Source organism: Grampus griseus (genome assembly GCF_964374135.1).
Source record: "Grampus griseus genome assembly, chromosome: 2".
NCBI lineage: Eukaryota > Metazoa > Chordata > Mammalia > Artiodactyla > Delphinidae > Grampus > Grampus griseus.
Genome location: NC_139018.1, coordinates 115,796,861 through 115,819,684, shown reverse-complemented (window position 1 = coordinate 115,819,684; position 22,824 = coordinate 115,796,861). Strand labels below are relative to the sequence as shown.

Genomic DNA, 22,824 nt, shown 5'->3' with positions numbered 1-22,824 from the left:
AATTACTATATTTTAAGTTGTTCCCACTCTGCTTCAAAACACTTAATTTCAAGTTCTTACAACTAATAGAAAACTCCTTGAGGAAACAAGTTAAGGGTAAGTGCCTGTCTCTGTACATTTATCTTCACGTACATACAAGAAATCTGGGAAGCACTGGGCCAATTAAATGCTGACTCACAAGTGTGAATGGCATCTCCATGCAGATAGCTAATGTTACAGGGTATAGCATGCAGGAAGACGCAGGGCCCAGTTAGTACCATGTAGGAAGACAGCCAAGGAGACATGAAAATCCTCACAAACATAGGCATGTTTTCCTGCTGGTTTCAGATTCATCACCCAGATGTATAAGAAATTTCCCATCACCACTAGGAGCCCACCGGAGCAGTTTTCCCCACCACTAGAAGTGAATTCCTCTATGTAGAAATTGGGATTGGGGTTATATGGACTTCACCAGAGAAGGGACAAACATTTTCTTTGATCCTTTGCTTTGAAACAAAGAGGTGATACTCAAGGCTGAAGCTAGACAAAACCATGAAAAAATTCTTCAGTGAGTTACTGGAGGTGGGGACAGTGGTTTAGGGTTACTCCTTGGAACCAAAGTCTCTTCAGATACGTTAGCCAATCAGCCAAGACCATTTTGATTACAATTACTGCAAAAAAGGAAGCCCACCTTACAAGTAGGCAGATCTTACACAATCTACTTATTTTGGCCAGAGAGAAAAGAAATATAATCTTTATTGCCCCCTGAATTTAAGTTTTAAATTTCTGTCAAAGGAATGAAAGTTTTATTTCAAAATACTTCTATTTGTCAATTTAAACAAGAATATTTGTTATGTAATACTTGGTTAACTAAAAGTTATCCAAGGCAAGAAGCACTAAAGTTGTGTACCCTTTGCCAGGTAAGGCAAAAAGAAGAATCTGTTGGCTCAGTATTAATATATCAATAGATCAAAGGATTAAAAAAAATGAAACAAATCATGATCTTGATAGGTGTTAAAATTTAATTGGTAATCCTGATAAAACTATTAGTAAATAAACTATATCTGAAAGACTATCTCCCTAACATGGTAAAGAATATCCAATCAACAGCCAGAAATATTCTTCATGTCTAAATACTGGTTCCCATTCAAGTCAGTAAGATGTCAAGGATGGCTGTATAATTGTCTAATTACAGGGTTCTGGAAGGTCTAGGTAATTCAGTAAGGTGAGAAAAGTAGTAAGTACAAACTATGGGAAGTAAATTACCATTGTTTGCAGATTATAAAATTACTTTCCTAAAAATTAAATTATCAGAGCTAATAAAAGTTTAGTTAGGAAGCTAAATTTAAAATAATTCAGAAAAAATCTAGTAATAGCAGCTAGAAATATGTTTGGGATAAAGAATACCACTTACAATAACAAAAGGATCCTAAACTTAAATATTTAAAAATCTGTATATGAAGTATATGATATATATACAAATATCACATATAAAATTATATAACTACACAAAATACATTTTTTTCTATATAACATCTATACATGTATTTTATATGTAATCTCTATATATAGAGTAAAGATTTTGAAGAGGAAAATTAGGCAAAAGCAGTAGACAGGTGATTCACAGAAGAAATACAGATGGCTAAGAAACACAAAAAATATTCATTCCCATTAGTTACCAAAGAAATGCAAATTAAACGAAGATGCTCAGTTTTGCTTATCAAATTGGAAACTTGTTTTTAAATTTAAATTATATCATCCAGTTGGAGAGGATGTGGATAAATGAGCATTTTTACATATCATTAGTGCTGCAGAAACAGGGACAACCTATCTGGAAGGCACATTTACAAAATAAACATTCATACTTTTAGTATTTCTATCTCAAGAACCCTGTAAATAAATCCTTACGAAAATCAAAACATTTTTACAGTAGTGAAAAATCAGGAATTACTTAACTGGCTCATGGTGCATCCAAATAGTAAAAATACTAGGTAGTCATGGAAAATCATGTTTTCAAAGACTTAAGAAATGACTTGGTATAATGTTCCAGATATAACGTTACATGAGGAAAGCAGGATACAAAGCACTCTGTGTACCACAATCCCAAATTTATGAATTATCTATATGGCAGACACTGTTCATTTGCCATGAGCCAATCCACACCAGAGACTGGAAAAGCCAAACACTCATTTGCTAATCGTGGCAGATTGGGATGGCCACAGTACACTGTTCTGGTCCATGAGACAGAAGCAGACATCTGTCAGGGGTTGTGGGAGGTGGAGAGCCTTACAGGAAAGTTTATACTTTCCTTACAAAAGGAACAGATGAAGCTGGTCTCCTATGAATGGAAATACAACAGAGCTGTAGTAGCCATTTTGAAAATGTGAGGGAGAGGCCAAGGGAATTGCAAAGGTGTTGACCTCAGCAGGGTGGAGTTGCTGAGCCAATTGCTAGCTACTGCCTGCTTCTGGATTTCATATATAGTCAAAAAAATAACCCCCTATTTTGGGGGGCCATTATATGTGGATTTTCTGTCACATGCATCTGAACACTATCCTAATGGATACAATATATATGCCTAGTAAAAACTTCAAAATGTTAATTATTATTTTTGAGTGATCAAATTATTTTTTATTTTTCTCTTTAATTTAAAAATTTAACATAATCAGGAAAAAATTAAACCTCAAATATCAGACATATGGCATGGTGTAACTTTGTAAGACACCTACATTCATGCAGCATGACACAGTCCTGGGCTGGAAGTCAGAAGACCAATGGGTGGCCCAGTTTTCTGACACCTAGTTGGCTATTGGCTTATGTTGAATTCAGTTTCCTCACATGTAAAATGAAAACAGGGGCTCCTGAATGTTTTGAGTATGTGCTCCAGACCCCTTCAGCAGTCTGGTGAAGCCAGAGGACCCTTCTCAGAACAATGTTTTTAATCACATAAAATATATAAGAGTACAAAAGAAACCAAGTATACTGAAATAATTCATTACAATATTAAAACACTAATTTGTAAACTAATAATATACATGCTTCCTTATTAATGTACTCAATAAAAAGATCTAGCAGCAGAACTAACAACCACCATAATACTGGGGTAGTGATGAGCATAAATGACATTTAAGATATCTTAAACAACTGAAACGTGATATGAAGATATGTGATTTCTACTGGTGCAAATGTGGTCTGATGTCAACATTTATAATTGAAGGAAATGATATATTTCAGTTAAAGGTCAGTGAAGGGACTTCCCTGGTGGCGCAGTGGCTGGGAATCCGCCTGCCAATGCAGGGGACACAGGTTTGAGCCCTGGTCCGGGAAGATCCCACATGCTGTGGAGCAACTAAGCCCATGCACCACAACTAGAGCCGGCGGCGTGCCGTATCTACTGAAGCCGTGGGCCTAGAGCCCGTGCTCCACAACAAAAGAAGCCACTGCGATGAGAAGTCCGTGTGCCGTAACCAAGAGTGGCCCCCACGTGCAGCAGCGAAGACCCAATGCAGCCAAAAATAAATAAATTAATAATGTTTTTAAAAAGTCAGTGAAAATCCATGGAGTTCACGGACCTTCTGAATTCTCTGAGGATCCTCTGGAGGGACTGATAAAGACCCTCCTATTAGATGCTCTTGAACACCTCTTTCAACTCAGTCTATGAGACCATTAAAAATTATGATCTTTTACCTAAATTTCAATATTATCTAGTCAGTGAATGTTAACAGATTGGTTTTTATAGTTATTTCTGAAAGAAAAGAATCCAGGTGATTAATCTTCATGTTGCTTTGATGAGGATCATTCTTTACGTTTAATACAGCTAGGAAGCAAATAAAAGGGAATTTTATTATTTAGTATTAAAGAGAAAAAACGAAAAGACATATTTAGTGAAGTATTTGAAAATGCACACCTTTTAAACATCTAAATAGCAAGACAAACAATGATGTAAGTCCACCTCCTCCCATTTTGTGCTGGGGGATGGAAAATGGTTGCACAGCTCTGTCAGACAGGTACTGAAAGATCAATCAAAGCCCTGGCTCTTCAGCAACATCCTCTTACTAACAATGCTTCTGCCTCTTAACACTCCTTGTTTCATGTTTTGCTCATAATGCAAACTTTTCTTAAACGTGTTCTTCCCAGTACCATTTCACCTGCAAAGAGAAGATCCTGCACCCACTCCCATACACACTTAGCAGATAAGAAGGGTATGATCAGTTGCTTATAAACAGTTGGCCATGGGCTTCCCTGGTGGCGCGGTGGTTGAGTACGCCTGCCGATGCAGGGGACACAGGTTCGTGCCCCGGTCCGGGAAGATCCCACATGCCGCGGAGCGGCTAGGCCCGTGAGCCATGGCCGCTGAGCCGGCATGTCCGGAGCCTGTGCTCCGCAACGGGAGAGGCCACAGCAGTGAGAAGCCCGCGTACCGCAAAAACAAAACAAACAAAAAAAACAGTTGGCCACAAAGCATCTTGCCTTTATCGTTGTTCCAAACAACAGACAATCCATGCGTCTTACAATCTTCAACCAGTTCTTGCTACCAACGAGTGAAAACCCTTCCTGAAACAAAATAATTAAACAAAATTAGCAACAGAAGCAAAAAGGGACACGAAGAATAGCTGTGGTGCAGCTGCTTCCTATTAGAAAGTTGTGTATTAATTTATTCTGTAACTTAAGCACAATAGAAATGACTCAATATTACCAATTACCAAAGATGACCCTTCCAGTGAGTCCCAGTGTCCTTAGTGTTCTTCCTACATCACGATCAACATTAATAGTCTCAGCTTTTATTCCTTTTCTTAACCTTTTCATATTGAAAATCAATAAACTATTAAAGATAGTAAATGCCCATAGTCATATTTGCTATAAGATACATTTCTATGCCTCTAGAATTTGCCAAAATGTGAGTTTATAATCTCTGGAAGCCAAGAGTTTCCATTATACTCATTTATTAAGTTATCTGCCATATCCCCAACTATATAGTGAGATTTCATGAGAATCTTATTTTCAGATTCCTATGAATGGAAAACTTGAAGCAATTTGGTTTTGGATGCTGAATGCTTAGTTCTTAATTTCAATCTGAAAAAACAAAAAGGCAAAGAGGGCAGTAGAGGGCACACAAGTCTCAAAAGAGGGACAACTGCTGGATCCTAAAGGTGTAAAGATAAACTTTTTCTGTAGTTTACTAATAAAGTAAATGGAGTGGACTGTCTAATGATTATGGCTACTTATAAGCTCAGTTACGCAGCCCATTAAGTTAGAATGTGTTTACAATTCAGTAGAACTCATCCAAGGAACTGATAAACGGACAGTATGCAAAACCATGCAACTGCATCTGCCTTGTACTGTTAGTCCACCACAGTCAGCGGAGGCTGCTGGAGGGATGTGAGAAGTCTACAGCTCTTTAAAAAACAAAAAGTTTTTTGAACTCTCACAAAGTCTCTCTTCCTAGATCTGAATATGACAAAAGCTACAACTTCCAAAGAAATTTGTAGTCCAGGAAAACTGGGTTAATTCTTTCACATTTTTCAGTAACAAAAGGAAAAAAAGAGTCCATTCTAAAATGGTGATTCTAAAAGTTTTATCATCAATAGGAGGTTTAATGAAAAAATAAATTAGGCAAACCATCTGTGATTTCTTCTTAAAACTCTCAGAATTAGCAAAAAGAAACATGTTCCTTATTATATCCCCAACATGTAGATTCTGTGGTTTAAAATGGCAGTATGTGGGGAAACTAGTGCACATACACACATTGCTAGTAGGAGTGCAAACTGGTACAACTCTTATGGAGGACAATATGGTGATATCAAAATTATGAATGCTTTTACTCTTTAACCCAGCAACCTCAATATGGGAGATTCACTTCACAGATCAACCTGCACACATATGAAGTGATGCATGGACAAGGTTAAGCATTTCTGTATTTTTAATGGTAAAAGATTGGAAACAAGTATACATCAACAGGGGACTGGTTAAATAAAGTATGATACTCTATGCAATGGAATACTATACAACTGTAAAAAAAAAACAGCTCTGTATCAGTGATGTCCAGTAGAAATGACAGTTTGAGCCACATGTGTGATTTTAATAGTAGTCACATTTTAGAAGCAAAAAGAAATTGGTAAAATTTTACTACTTAATATATCAAAAACATTATTATTTCAACATGCAAACATTGTAAAACATTATTAAAATAGTTTTTTTTGTACTAAGTCTTTGAAATTCAGTGCACCATTCACACTATACCACATTTCAATTTAGATGCTGTATTTTAAATGGTTAAAGTGAAATGCAATCCTACCAAAACAACAGAGTTGAGTTTAATGGGAAAATATTTTACAGTGCTTCCATTTATAAACCTAAATGTAAATTAAATAAAATTTAAAATTCTGTTTTTGGCTCTCAGACTTCATACTACAAAGCTACAGTAATCAAGACAGTATCGTACTGGCTCAAAAATAGAAATATAGATCAATGGAACAGGATAGAAAGTCCAGAGATAAACCCACGCACCTATGGTCACCTTATTTTTGACAAAGGAGGCAAGAATATACAATGGAGAAAAGACAGCCTCTTCAATAAGTGGTGCTGGGAAAACTAGACAGCTACATGTAAAAGAATGAAATTAGAACACTCCCTAACACCATACACAAAAATAAACTCAAAATGGATTAAAGACCTAAATGTAAGACCAGACACTATCAAACTCTTAGAGGAAAACATAGGAAGAACACTCTTTGACATAAATCACAGCAAGATCCTTTTTGACCCACCTCCTAGAGAAATGGAAATAAAAACAAAAATAAACAAATGGGACCTAACGAAACTTAAAAGCTTTTGCATAGCAAAGGAAACCATAAACAAGACGAAAAGACAACCCTCAGAATGGGAGAAAATATTTGCAAATGAAGCAACTGACAAAGGATTAATCTCCAAAATTTACAAGCAGCTCATGCAGTCAATATCAAAACAAACAACCCAATCCAAAAACAGGCAGAAGACCTAAATAGACATTTCTCCAAAGAAGACATACAGATTGCCAACAAACACATGAAAGGATGCTCAACATCACTAATCAACAGAGAAATGCAAATCAAAACTACAATGAGGTATCACCTCACACCAGTCAGAATGGCCATCATCAAAAAATCTACAAACAATAAATGCTGGAGAGGGTGTGGAGAAAAGGGAACCCTCCTGCACTGTTGGTGGGAATGTAAATTGATACAGCCACTATGGAGAACAGTATGGAGGTTCCTTAAAAAACTAAAAATAGAACTACCATATGACCCAGCAATCCCACTACTGGGCATATACCCTGAGAAAACCATAATTCAAAAAGAGTCATGTACCACAATGTTCACTGCAGCTCTATTTACAGTAGCCAGGACATGGAAGCAACCTAAGTGTCCACTGACAGATGAATGGGTAAAGAAGATGTGGCACATATGTACAATGGAATATTACTCAGCCATAAAAAGAAATGAAATTGAGTTATTTGTAGTGAGGTGGATGGACCTAGAGTCTGTCATACAGAGTGAAGTAAATCAGAAAGAGAAAAACAAATACCGTATGCTAACACATATATATGGAATCTAAAGAAAAAAAAACCTAGGGGCAGGACAGGAATAAAGATGCAGACGTTGAGAATGGACTTGAGGACACGGGGAGGGGGAAGGGTAAGCTGGGACAAAGTGAGAGAGTGGCATGCATATATATATACTACCAAATGTAAAACAGATAGCTAGTGGGCAGCAGCCACATAGCACAGGGAGATCAGCTTGGTGCTCTGTGACCACCTAGAGGGGTGGGATAGGTAGGGTGGTAGGGAGGGAGACGCAAGAGGGAGGGGATATGGGGATATATGTATATTTATAGCTGATTCACTTTGTTATAAAGCAGAAACTAACACACCATTGTAAAACAATTATACTCCAATGAAGATGTTTAAAAAAATTTTTTTTAATTCTGTTTTTCAGTTGCATCAACCATATTTCAAGTGCTCAGTAGCCACATACGGCCTGTAGCTCCCTTCCCGGACAGTGCAGGTCTATATGTATTGATCTGTAAGATATACTGTTCAGCAGAAAAGCAAGCTGCAGAACAATGTCCATGATGTGGTACCTTTGTATAAGAAAGGGAGAGAGCATACAATTATTATTTGCTTGTATTTACATTTTAAAAACTGGAAGGATTAGTACACAAGAGACTAATAAAAACAGTTATCTGTAGGGAGTGGGAATGAACAGTGCAGATGGGGCAGGGGTTGAAGTAAAATTTTTTTACTATATATCTTTTTATATTGTTTTGATTTTTGAACCACATTAAACCCGACATGCATGCATGTGGGAATATTTAGGCAAACAAGGATTCCCATTCCAATATGGCATAAACTCAAGGAAGAGGTGAAAGCAGGACCTAAATAAATGATAAGTCTATGGCAACTCCGTATCATCTTTACAACTTTTCTGTAAATCCAAAGCTATTCTAGAATAAAAAGTTTATTAGAAAAGAAATGAGCAGTTCTTGGCCCTGGCCTGGCCTCACCTCCTCCTACCTCTAGTCCACTTTGTGTCTTATGAGACATCTCCATTTGGCTAGCTCACAGATCCCTCCATGTAAACTCACCCAGGTTGGGACAGTTCTTCTCCACACACATTGCCATTCCCACACATTGCCACCCCCGTGAACGGCATCATTCACCAGTCACCCCAAGTGATCAACCTGGTATCCTGGTGGACTCCTTTCCTCACTTCTCCCTCAATACCAATCAATCCCCAGGTCCTAGAGATCCAATCCCCAGCCTTTTCCATCTCACCATCCTCTCCACTTACACCGTCACTGCTGCATCTGGCGGCTCCTCACACCTTGATTTCGTTGTATAGCTTGTTCCTAAAATGGCCTTCCTTTTTCACTGATCTTTGAAAACCCTGCTGTATCTCAACCATTCCCCACAAGGCAAAGCTGGCTGACCTCTCAGAATTCTATGCCCTCTCAGGATCTTAGTGTACTTATCATGCTGTATTGTAACTAGTTACATTTCTTTGTCCCTGATAAGAATAAGAATCCCTAGGCAGGGCAAGGCAGGTTCTAGAATGTGTCTTATTACCCCCTGAATCCTCAGCGACTGTCACAATATTCAGCAAAGGCTACTAGGTCAGCTCCAGCAGCCCCTCAGTTCAGGACTCCGCAGTGGCTATGCCGGGAATGGGTACGGCCTTCCTCCCCAGCAACGCCTCTGAGGTGAGCCACTTAATGGCTCCTCCTCTTCAATTTGTCCAAACCATCTTTCTTTAGAACTTCATACATCTCTTCCCTCTGCCTTTGCCCTCTGACTTTTTACCTAATTAACCTCTAAACACTGTTCATTTCACCCTAATCTCAACTGGGACACACTATCACACTTTCCCATAGCCCTGTACTTTTTTCTTTCATAGCATTTATCACAGTTTGTGTGTGTGTCTGTAGTGATTATTTACTTAATGTTTATTTTTTCACTAGACTATAACCCCATGTAACAGGCAGGGGCTATGTTTGTTTTGCTTACCATTAAACATACAACACCTATTAGAGTCTTTGACACTTGAACATGTTTCAGTAAGTTTTGAGTGAATGGAACTTTATGAAAATTAACAAAATACTTCATGCCAATATCATTTCTTGGGAACAGTGAGGTCCACAAATTTGTTACCTGTCCGATGATGCAGAACACCTTACTTTTTTTTTTTTGGCTGCACCATGTGGCTTGAGGGATCTTAGCTCCCTGACCAGGAATCAAACCCACGCCCTCAGCAGTGAAAGCACAGAGTCCTAACCACTGGACCACCAGGGAATTCCCAACTTACACTTATCTTATTCAAGATGCAGAAAGAACTTTTTAATCCTAATATGTGGGGATTTAGTAAAGAATTCTGTGTACCTAACCACTTGTCATTCATATATTCCTACATTTTAATAATTGAGCTCCTTATCTTTGAAAATCCACCTCTTAGAATCTCCTTTAAGGCTTGTCCTTCTGGTGAATTCAGTTTAGCTCAACTGATGACTCTTCTGTGCTGCCTTTTCTAACTTTCTCAGACAGTTAAGTGGCCTGCTCTGTGCTCCCACAGCACACTGTAGCTGCTGCTATTGAAACACTCACCATCACTAAGCTCCTACTATGGCCGGCCACTGCGCTAGGCGTTAAAAAAGACATGGAATCTGCCCAAGGGGAAGGGAGAATGAATCACACTCACCGAAGGAGCTTCTCTCCCTAGTGCCTGGGATACTGTTGCCCGACCTGGCCAAAAATCACTGCCTAAGAAGCCACTGTTAACTGATGAGTCTGTCACATGCCCTGGAGGTACTGGGGTGGAAAAATGGTTTGGAATTGATAGTACAGGATAGGAAGAAAGAGAGAGTGGACTACTCTAGGAAATACCAAATTTACTATCAGACAAAAAGAATAGAAGCCAATACCAAGAAATCATGTCTAGGATAGAGGAGTATGGAAGCTTAGAGGACTGAGACTTTCTAGTAGAGAATGGTCAACAGCGTCAGGTGATGCCCAGGATGGAGTAAAAAATAAAGGCTAAAAGCCTGCACTGAATTCAGCAGTCGGGAGGTCCTGTGCACTGTAATATCTATGTACACATCTGCCTTTCTATCCCTCCTCTTCTAGTTCCCACTTTATTGCAAACTCCATGAGAGCAAGAACTGAGCAAGAAAATAAAGATTACTATGTTTTAGAATGTTTAACATCTAGAAATCACAATATGCTGTGAAAAGTCACAATCTGTTCCAAAAATATTTATTGAAGATCTAATATATACCAGGTTATGTGCCAGATTCTATGACTCAAAGTCAAATAACACACGTTCCCCACACTCAGGGACTGATAGTCTGGGGGAATCAAACAAATAAACCATTTAGCAGTAACAATCAATGTGGCAAGTTCCATGTTTCTGCAGAAGCACAGAAAAGAGGCATTAGATTACAAGGCCCAGAGGAAATGACCCCTGAACTGATTTTTAAGAAACTTTTATTTTGAAATAATTTTTTATTTTTAACTCTTCGACGTAGATATTCAAACATACATGACGGTAGAGAAAACTGTAAAACAGTATGATGAACTACCATGCATCCATCTTCCAGTCACAATTTTCATAACATAGCCAATCTTATTTCACAATTCTTTAGTATCATCAAATATCTTTGCCTGTTCACATTTCTGATTTTATTTTATGTTGCTTCATTTTTCTGAATAGGGAGCCAAATAAGATCCACATATTACGACAAGTAATATGTCTCGTAAGTCTCTTTTAAACTACTGGTTCTTCATTTCATCTCTTCCCCACCACCCCCCTTTTTTTTTTCTGTTGAAGAAACTGGGTCATTAGTCCTCTAGATGAAGGACTGGCAGGTTTTTGTTTTGTTTTTTTACTGTAAAGGGCCAGTGAGCAAATATTTTAGCCTTTGCAGACTCTATAGTCTCTGTTACAACTACTCAACTCCGCCCCTGTAGCACGAGAGCAGCCATAAGCAAATGAGCATGACTGTGTTCCAACAAAACTTTATTTGTGGACACTGGAATTTGAATTTTCATATAATTTTCACATCTTGCACAATATTATTCTTTTAGTTTTTTTCCAACCATTTAAAAATGTAGAAACTATTCTTAGCTCACAGGCCACAAAAAAAACAGGCAATGGGTCAGATCTGTTCCATGGGCCATACTCTGCCGACCCCTACTGTAGAGTTATCCTCGCTAAATTTTGTTATTGTATCCTTACTGTTTTTTTACTAGGTACCTCTTTCTCTTGTAATTCCTATGGACTGGTAATCAGATCAAGAAGCTTGATCAGTTCAGGTTTGATTTTTTCCCCCCAGATTTTGTACCTACTTCCTATGTGGTGGTGTGTCATTCCACAGGAATGTCCTCTTGTCCTTTTTTCGTGAAGTTAGCAGCCATTGATCATCACTGCCTAGACTCATTTAATTTCATCAGTGGTTGCAAAACGATGTGTTAGTTTTTTCATTCATTCTTCATTTATGAGCTGAAATACATCTACAGAGAAACACTGCTCCATCAACTATCATACTTTGTTACCCTAGGTAAAAATAGGAAAGGCAGGATAAATGCTTGCTTCTTTGATTTGCAGCGTTCAAAATAATGAGGCGGTTCCGTAGTACACTCCAATGATGACAATGAGGAGTTTTCTTTTTCTGAAGTATCATTTGAAACTCATAAATTTAAATATATTTGCTGTTTCAATCCACTGCAGTTATTGATCCTGAAATTGTCTCTCTTTGGCTGGTGAGAACCTTTTCAAGTTGACTCCTGAGTTCTGACATGCCTTTAGTAATCTCAAGGTATCAGAATCTCAGCTGCCTCCCAGTTTCTTCCTGTGCAGATGATGAGATCACACAGGTCTTCAGCTGTCAGTGATTTAGCCTCACCCACTTGTATTCGGAGGGTCACAGACATGCCTAGTCTTCTAGTTTTGTTGTAGATGTTATCCATGGGTCTTTGGCTTTGCATTCCTATTTCATCTATTTTTATGGGGAGATTTGAGGAGTTCAAAAGCTATGATGCCATTTCTGGCCAAGAAGGAATAAGAGGATCAAAAATTATACTTCTGTCATAAACAACTAGAAACCTGGACAAACTACTGGAAACAACTGTTGTCAGACAATGGAAAGCAGGTCGTGCACGACTGTGATACTTGATAAAAGGGTAACAAATGAAGTGAGCCCTAAACAAAGGGAGGGATATACATACTCATGGACTGGATTATGATACTGTTAAGATTTAATTCTCTCCAAGTTGACATACAGATTTAAGGACATCCCAATTAAAATCTCGTAGAAATTTGCAGATCTGACTCTAAAATTCATACGGAAATGCAAAGGACCTAGAATAACCAAAATAAGCTTGAAAATGGCAGAACTGGAACACTTATACCACCAGTTTCAAGAGCATTATAAAATTAGGGTAATCAAGACAGTGTGGTTTTGGCATAAGAATAGGCATATAGATCCATGTCACATAATAGACTCCAGAAACAGACCCTCACATACATAGGCAATTGATTTCAATAAAAGTGCTACAATAATTCAATGAAGAAAGTATAGTGTACAACAAATGGTGCTGGGACAACTGAATTATTCATGTGGGGAAAAAAAAACCCTTGACCCTTACCTCACACCATATACAAAAATTAACTGAAAATAAATCATAGACCTATACACACTAGCTACAACTATAAAACTTCTAAAATCAGAGAATCTTGGCAACCTTGGGGTATGCAAAGATTTCTTATACAGGACACAAAAAGTATGAACCATAAAGAAAACATTTCATAAAGAGAACTTCTGAAAATTTTAAATCTTTAAGCTCTTCCAAAGATGATGTTAAGAAGATGAAAAAGTAAGCCACAGTCTGGGAGAAAATGTTCACAGTACATGTATCAGACAAAGGTCTTATGTTCAGAATATGTATTTTTTAAAAACCTCTGACAGACAACTCAATAGGCAAAAGACATATTTCACAAAGGAGGATATATTAATGGCTAATAAACACATGAAAAGATACTCAACATTCATTCTCAGAGAAATGTAAATTAAAATCACAATGAGATACCATTTACAAACCCAATAGATTGGCTAAAATTAAGACTATCAATACCAAGTGTTGCCTAGGATATGAAGCAACTGGAATACTCACGCATTGCTGGTCAGTTTAAAATGGTACAACCACTTTGGAAAACAGTCTGGCAGTTTCTTTCTTTATAAATTTATTTATTTATTTATTTATTTATTTTTGGCTGCGTTGGCTCTTTGTTGCTGCATGCAGGCTTTCTCTAGTTGTGGTGAGCAGGGGCTACTCCATTGCGGCTTGTGGGCTTCTCGTTGTGGTGGCTTCTCTTGTTGCAGAGCACGGGCTCTAGGCACGCAGGCTTCAGTTGTTGTGGCTCATGGGCTCTAGAGCACAGGCTCAGTAGTTGTGGCACATGGGCTTAGTTGCTTCGTGGCATGTGGGATCTTCCTCGACCAGGGCTCGAACCCATGTCCCCTGTGTTGGCACGTGGATTCTTAACCACTGCACCACCAGGAAAGTCTCGGCAGTTTCTTATAAAGTTAAAAATATACCTACCATATTATCCAGCAATTTCACTCTTAGGAATTTGCTCAGGGAAAATGAAAATACATGTCTACCCAAAAATTAGTACACTTAAAAAAAAAAAAAACTTGTACACTAATGTTCATAATAGCTTTAATCAGAAAAGTCTCAAACTAGAAACAACTCAAATGTCCAGGCGCATGTAACTGGATAAATAACTTGTGGAATATTCATAAGCTGGAATACAACTCTGCAATAAGAGATAATGAGCTACTGTAACATGGGTGAATCTCAAAAACATACTAAGTGAAAAAAGCCAGACACATAAGAGTTCATAAGAGTGTCCATAGCATTTACACTATTTTACAACTCCACTAACAGTGCACAAGGATTCCAATTTCTCCAAATCCTCATAAACATTTAGTATTTTCTGTTTTTGTTGTTTTATAATAGTCAACCTAACTGATGTGAGGTGATATCTCCTGTGGTTTTAATTTGCATTTCTCTAATGACTGGTGATGTTGAGCATCTTTTCAAGTCCTTGTTGAAGATTAGTTATTATTCAGCTTCCCAAACCAGTAGCAGTACATGCAGCAAGAATAATTACCTTTCTCTAGCCATAAGAATCAGACCCAGGGGCTCTTTCTATAAGTTACGGTAACAGAGAGATCCAGTCATCCTTTAGGCCAAAAGATTGCCTACAAAGTACACTGCAGAAGCGGGTACTCAAATATATTGAGCCAAAGGCTTATTTTACAGTTGAAATAGATGTCTCTTGTTTTGTACCTGCCCAGCACACATTCCTCCTTCTTCTGGGAACACATCTTGATTTTCCTTTGGGAAATCACCTCTCCCTTATTCACAGCCCATGTGATTCAGACAAGACTACTTTCTTACCTGGCCCAGATCCAGGGGAGAGGAGGTGACTCAGGTCTTGCCTGTCAGCATATCTAATTGCTTCTAACCAAGGTGATTAGTTTATGGATAAACATGTGATATAAATTTTAAAAATCCAAGTAAGTCCTGAGATTGTTGCTAAAACTGGGAAGGAGGAACACTCTTTCCGTTAGGATTCTAAGGATAAAAAATGCCTGAAGTTGCCAGGGACCACGAGGAGAGATCCTTCCTTAGAGGAAGGCGAAGCTGAGAGATAAAGACAGAGATACAGAGACACATAGCTAATGATACTGTTTGAGCCCCTGGGTTCAGTGGTCCCAGGGGCCACTCCCATCCTTGGACATTACAGTTCTACGAGGCAATAAGTGATTTTGTTTAAATGAAACTGAACTGGGTTTCTGTTATTTGCAACCCAAAGAATTTAATTAATACATGGATTAAAGCAAACATAATTTATTTTTTAAGAGTTCAATTATCTATCCAGATTTCCCTGTCCAACTGCCATACCATTTTCAAAACTCTACATATTCTCATTTAACAACATACTAATTAACTAATTTAAAAAATTTTACTCTTACTCAATGTCTCAGCAGTATTCACCATAGCTGACCCCTTTTTCCTTTTTGAAACACGATTGCCTTGGCTTCTATGACCCCACACTCTTCCTAGCTTTCTTCCTACCCCTGACAGCTCCTTCTCTGCCACCTCCTTTGCTATCTTATTCTCCTCAACCTCCTCTTTCCATTGTTCATTTTTTTTATCCCCTCCCGAGGCTATCCTCACCACATCCACAGTCTCAATTACTATTTAAATGCCTATGATTCCCCAATCATATCTCTAGTGCAGACCTCCCTCTGACCTTCAAAGAACCAGAGGCTGTTAAACAGTAAAGAGGACATGTGGAACTGACATCTCTGCTTGAGTGTCTCAAAGACACCTCAAATTCCAACTGTTCAGAACTAGAGCCGTGGTCATCACACACACGCAGCTGCCAGGCTGGCTCTTCTCTGGAGTCCCCTAACCACAATGAAGGATGCTAACTTCAGTTGACCTGCATTAGCCAGAAACCTGGAAGTTTCCCTTCACACTGGTCTCTCCTACTCTCATTTCTAATCTGCCACTAATTACTGATTTTAGCTTTAAATATCTCTTCAATCAATCCATTTCTTTTTATCCTAGTACAAGCCACCATTTTCTTGATTTACTAACTAGCCTCCTAAAGTATCTTCTTGCCCACCCCACCTCTTCTCTACACTACTGTGAGAAGATCATTTTTATCTAAAAAACACAACTGGCCCTGGGACTTCCCTGGTGCTCCAGTGGTTGAGGCTCCGTGCTCCCAATGCAAGGGGCCCGGGTTTGAAGCCTGGTCAGGGAACTAGATCCTGTGTGCTGCAACTAGAAGCCCACATGCTGCAACCAGAGAAGACTGCATGCTGCAACTAAAAGATCCTGCATGCTGCAACTAAAAAAGATCCTGCACACGGCAAAGAAGATCTCGCGAGACAAAGTTTTGCTGATCTACCTTAATTTACTTTTCCTCAGGACTCAGCCTTGAAGCAATCTTACCTCTCTGGGAAACCTTTCCATATCTCTACTTTTAACATAAAAAATACACATACGCATATTTTTAGAGTATCTAATATGTAATGGAAAATAAAAAATATACATATGCATATTTTTAGAGTATCTATTAAATAGATACTCTAAAACTTAAACACTATTTCAAAGTAAAGAGTAGATCCTCTTTGAAATGCAGATGGCCAACAGGCACATGAAAAGAGGCTCAACACCACTAATCATCAGGGAAACGCAAATCAAAACCACTATGAGATACCTCACACCTGTCAGAATGACTATGATCAAAAAGAACACAAATAACAAATGTTGGCGAGATGTGAAGAAAAGGGAAACCTTGTACACTTGGTGGGAATGTAAACTGGTGCAGCCACTGTAGAAAACAGTATGGAGGTTCCTCAAAACACTAAAAATAGAACTACCATATGACCCAGTAATTCTACTCCTGGGTGTATATCCGAAAAAAACAAAAACACTAATTCAAAAAGAAACATGCACCCCGATGTTCATAGCAGCATTATTTACAACTGCCAAGATATGGAAGCAACCTAAGTGTCCATAAAAAGATGAATGGATAAAGAGGATGTGGTGTGTATATATATATATACATATACATACAATGGAATACTACTCAGCCATAAAAGAGAGTGAAATTTTGCCATGTGCAGCAACAAGGATGGACTTGGAGGGTATTATGCTAAGTGAAATAAAGTCAGACAGAGAAAGACAAATACTGTATATCACTTACACGTGGAATCTAAAAAATACAACAAACTAGTGAATATAACAAAAAACAAGCAGACTCACAGATATAGAGAACAAACTAGTGGTTACCAGTGGGGAGGGGGGAGGGGGCTATACAGAGGTTGGGGAGTGGGAGGTACAAACTATTAGGTATAAAATAGGCTACAAGTATATACTGTACAGCACAGAGAACACAGCCAGTATTTTATAATAACTATAAATGCAATACAACCTTTAAAAAACTGTGAATCACTATATTGTACACCTTTAACTTACATAATATTGTAGAGCAACTATACTTCAATTTAAATAAATAAATAAATAAATCTAAGGAGATTAAAAATTCAGCTCCTCAGTTAAATTAACCACGTTCCAAAAGCTCAACAGGCATAGGCACATGTGATTACTGCTACCATATTACAGTAAGGATTTCCATCATCACAGATATTTCTATTGGGTTGTGCTTGTCTATGCTAACACTCATTTAAAACAAATTTTTTTAAGTGGTAAATTAAAAAACAACAAAAAAAGAGTAAGTCCTCTTCTGTCTTTCAGCCACCCAGTTACCCTCCCTGAGCAACCACTGAAACCAAGGTCTTGTAAAGCCTCTATATAAACAAGCAGATATGCATACATGATATATTTTATCTAAATTATACACATACATAGTTTCCATTTCTGTGGATAATCTTTTTATATCTTTTGCCCATTTTAAGTTGAGTTATAATTTACTAATTGAATTGTAGACATTCTTTATATAATCCAAGAAATGAACACTTTGTCTTGACTTGAAATTTTTTTGGTTTGTAATTTTTTTTCTCCTTTTTTAAAAAAAACTTTATGGTATTTTCTCCATGCAGAAAACTTTGATTTTTTAATGTGGCAAACATTATCAATTCTGGGTTTCTGGGTTTTTATATCTGATTTAGAAAGGACTTCTACTCCACTTTAAAATTTTTCTAGTTTGGTTATGGATTTTGTTGGACATACCAAAATTTTCCACTTTTATATAGTCAGTATCTCTTGATCTTTTCCTTGGTAATTTAGAAAATCCTTTCTAAGTTTCTAACTTATGAAGTTAGTACACAAATTTATATAAGTACCTTCGCTCAGACCCTGTTTGCTTTTGATCTCCTAAGGGGTACCTAAGTCTGACGTGGTCATTGGTTTCTCAGGCATATAAGTAAGACAGGATTTATAAAACCCCTTCGTTCATTTACATTTATCCCCCCCCAAAGATTTACAGTTGTAACAACAATGATTCTACAAATAACTGAATTTAGTTTTCATCAAGAAATAAGTATGGCTGAATTAAACTATAATCCTTATCAAACCAAGTATATCCACACTGTTCACAGTTGACATTAATTTCTGATCTAGTTCCTGAAGTATTAAACACAGCACTTCCATTGCATTCATTCCTAGTGGCACTGCAGCCATGTTATATCAGCACCACAGGCATCTTTTTAAATTTTTAAGTTTTAGATTTCACAAGTAGTAGTAATTATAACAGTGCAGTGAACCAGCTGAGCTAGGTATAATGCCACCTCTTGCTATTTCAGTACAGCTTAGACAATACTATGTGACATTAAAAGCAGAATCAAGACAACATGGCAAAGCTTTTAAAAAAAGAGAAGGGTCACAATTCAGAGTCCTATTTCTCAGTTCTCTCTCTTCCATTATTAAAAAATGTGTGTGACAAAAGCCCAAATGCAAAAAGGAAAGCTTTCAGCTTCTAAGAAATAACAAAGCTTTCCTTAACTTTAATTTATGGGGCCTACTGTAAGTTTTCTGCATAAAATGACTAAATCAATCCGAAAACATTTATTTATAAAAAGAAAAAAAATGCAGTGCGACGTTAATTCTTTGTCAGTTTGGAAAGGATGTTCTCTGCACAAACCACATTTCTCAGGCATGCCCTCCTCAAATGCTCCATCAGCAGGAATAAAAATAAAAAGAAAGCCTTTTCAAATTAAGAGTACAACACTAAAGAGCTACAATAAGCAAGCTATAATCAGAATTTTCTATGAACTGTAACCAGGTTAAGGAGACCCAGAGCTGAACACTGGATAAGAAAAGACTCTATTTAGGGCAAAGGGCATTGGTTAAAAAATAATAGTAACAAAAGGATCCCAACTAGCCTGCACCAAAGAGATGGTCAGAAAATTTACATATACAGCCATAGGAACAGAAACTATTTTCCTAAGAATCTTGGTGGATTTAGCAAATTTGAGACAAATAGGTTGAGTACACGTGGGAGGACCTGACTAATAACAAAACACACATATTTAATTGGTAAACTTAGACTGACCAAATGCCAAATAAAATTACAGAGAAATTTAAAAGTCTGATACATGAAGAATACCACAGTGAAGGCAGGGTCATTCACAAACATTTACAGGGGCTTCTACCACATTGTAAGAACAGTGCAAAGTAAATGGGGTTAAAAGATGAATATGACTGTGAGAACTCACATACCAGTGAGGAAAATAACATGAAGCAGAGAAGGGGGAAAAAGTCATTCTAGAAAGCGAGGATAAGAAATACGAATGTACAGAGGAGTAGAGGAATATGACATGAACAAGGAACATAATATAATTTAGTTTGGCTACAGAAAAGGATGAAATTTTGTTGTAGAAATTTAGACAACTCAAGGTCCAGGGTTTCTTAATCCAAATTAAAATAGAATACAATAAAAGGTTTATATTCTCTAACAAAATCCATTAAAACAAAACTCATAAGATTTTTATGCAGCATATGTGTGCAATTAATGCTTTAATAAATAACAAAAAAACGATGTAAACAGCTCATTCCAGGGCAGCCCAACATGTAAAATCAGCAGTAGTCTGCTCTTCTCTCTGCCCTCCTCCAAAAGTACACTTCTGAGGAAGAATTTTAAACGACCAATTTCCAAACTTGGAGGGGAAGCAAAGCTAAAGATCGTAAATCCTAAGTTATCTAAAGAAACTCAAGGGAAGGGGAAACAACTGCTAGTTGTGAGCAGGAAGGTAAGGCTAGGATTCTTCCTGCCAGACAGGACCGTAGCCCAGGAAGGGAACCAGCATCAGCAGGCAGCCCAGGGATGAACTGTAAGAAAAGGGTAGTGTTAGGACAATTGGTCATCCATATGGGAAAAAAACACTGGGTTCCTACATCACACTATACACAAAGATAAATTCCAGAAGGATCAGAGACAGAAATGTGAAAAACAAATGAATATGAAAATATTTCTGTGGGAGCATTTCTGAAACAAGATAATAGCACAAAACACAAATAAACACATCGATAAATCCATCTACATAAAAACTAGAAACTTACATACAGCTAAAGCCACCATAAACTAATTAGAATGTGCCAACCACACACTGGGAGAAGAGATTTGCAACCCACATACTAGTCCATGGCAAAGGACTAGTATCCAGAATACATAAAGGTCTAACACTGATAAGTAAAAGACAAACAAAGCTAATGGGAAAATGGGCATGGGACAAAAAAAGCAACTCAGAGATGAGGAAACCTGAGTTGCCAATATGCAAAAATGCGAAAGCTCATTATAATCAGAAAAATAAAAATTTAAAACATGAGATACCATTCCACATCCATCAGATCAGCAACATTAAAAAACTTTTATTATAGGGCATTTCAAGCACATATGAAAGTAGAGAGAACAGTAAAACGAACACTGTGGACTCATCCCCCAATCCAACAGCCATTCATTCATAGCCAATCTTATTTCATCTGTAGTTCAACTGCCAAATAATTCTGGAGTGAATCCCAGACATCACAGCACTTTTTTCTGTAAATATTTTTGTTATATCCTTAAAAGATGGGGGAAATTTTAAAGTCACATTTATTGAAGTATAGTTCACATACAGTAAAATCTACATTTTTGTAATGTACAGTTCTATGAGCTTGACAAACAAACACAGCAGAACATCAGGTAGAGGGAATGATACAGTAGGCCCTCTCGAGTCGGCTTCTTTTACTTGCAAAATGCATTTCAGATTCATCCATGTTGCTGTGTGTACCAGCAGTCATATATTTGTATTGCTGAGAGCACTGCCTGGATGTCCCACAGTTTTGTTTATACATTCACTGATTGAAAGACTTCGGGTTCTTTCCAGTTTGGGGTGATAAATAAAGCTGCTATAAGCATTTGTGAACCAATTTTCATGTGAAAGTAGGTTTTTATTCCACTTGAGTAAATATCTAAGGGTCTTTATTGCTAGGTCATATGGTAAGCATATATTTAACTTTACAAGAAACTGCCAGATGCTTTGCCTAGTGCCTGTATGATTTTGCATTCCCAACAGCAAAGCGTGAGAACTCCATCTACGCTACATCCTTGCAGTTTGTATTGCAGCTTTTGTTTAATCTTGGCCATTCTAATAGACATATAGTGGTATCTCACTGGAGTTTAAATTTGCATTTCTCTAATCAATGCAATTGATTTCAGTAAGAATTGACACAAACGTAGAAAAACATTAAAGACTGGTTAAAGCTGGGTGCAAGGTATTTTATTTTTTTCCCTACGTTTTTCTATTTGAAATATTTTCATAATAAAGTATCTTTAAATAACCCTTAAATCTTCCTTTATAATTCCTTATAAATGGCAAAAACAAGATTATTTAACTTCACTACCAATACATGCCTTGAAGAGATCATCCTTTTTCAAATAATAGTTTGCAAATGGTTTTTTGGGGGAGGTAATGGTAATCTACAGAATGGGCCAGAATGTCACAAAATCAACACAGATTTTTCAACTTTTTTATGTACTAGCAGATTTTCAGTACTAAAACTTCCTTAAATAGAATCTAACCTTAATTAGTGTGATAAAATGTTACTATGGAAATTTAGTCTTCAGCTTGGTATTTTATTTTCATTTTTTCCATAATATTTGTTATTTAATGATGACATGGAGACCACAAAGTATACAAAGTGCTGCATTCTGTATAAACCAAAACTGCTTTCTCTCCTTACTAAGATCACTCTTAGTGTTGTACTTTTCACAACAGAACTCTCTTAAGTCCTGAGCTTATTTACAGAATATGATCTTAACAAAACTCATTTCAGAAGAAAATAAACTCTATTCCTGAACTGTATATATTTAAGTATTTACTGCTCCAATGGTTATACTGCATCTTTGTATCTACTCTCTACCTAATGAAACATTTATTCTGAAAAATAAAACATGAAATCAGCTTGTTTAAAAGTGAATCAATTCTGTAGTTCCTCAATAATAAGACTGGCAAAGACCCACAGGATAAACTCTCACCATTTATCCTGGACCTTCCTATAGATTTTTACTCTTACTACCCTTCCTCCAATGGAGGAAAAATGACAAGGAATACTTGTGTAAAATGTATCTTGCCTTAAACTCTACTATATACTTCCACACTACATGTAATAAAAACTATTTTAAAAACTTCAATTAACATTTGCTCAACTACACTGAATATTACACCCTTGAAGATGTGCTGCAATAAGCATAAGTAGCTTTGGAGCCTTTTTTTTCCACTTCAAATATCATA

The 22,824-nt window shown here is 37.2% G+C and overlaps 1 protein-coding gene across 2 annotated transcripts in view; it reads right to left on the bottom strand.

Moving 5' to 3' along the window:
• Positions 1-22,824, bottom strand: part of REC114 (REC114 meiotic recombination protein) — a gene marked incomplete at both ends in the record, with an annotated part of 96,485 nt that overhangs the window by 14,577 nt on the left and 59,084 nt on the right. The window contains one exon of one of the 2 annotated variants that reach the window (XM_082647600.1): positions 4,450-4,533. The exons of the other annotated variant lie outside the window; for it this stretch is intronic. Coding sequence (XP_082503726.1) covers positions 4,450-4,533 — 84 coding nt within the window. The remainder of the gene's footprint in view (positions 1-4,449; positions 4,534-22,824) is intronic. 2 annotated transcript variants of the gene reach the window in all.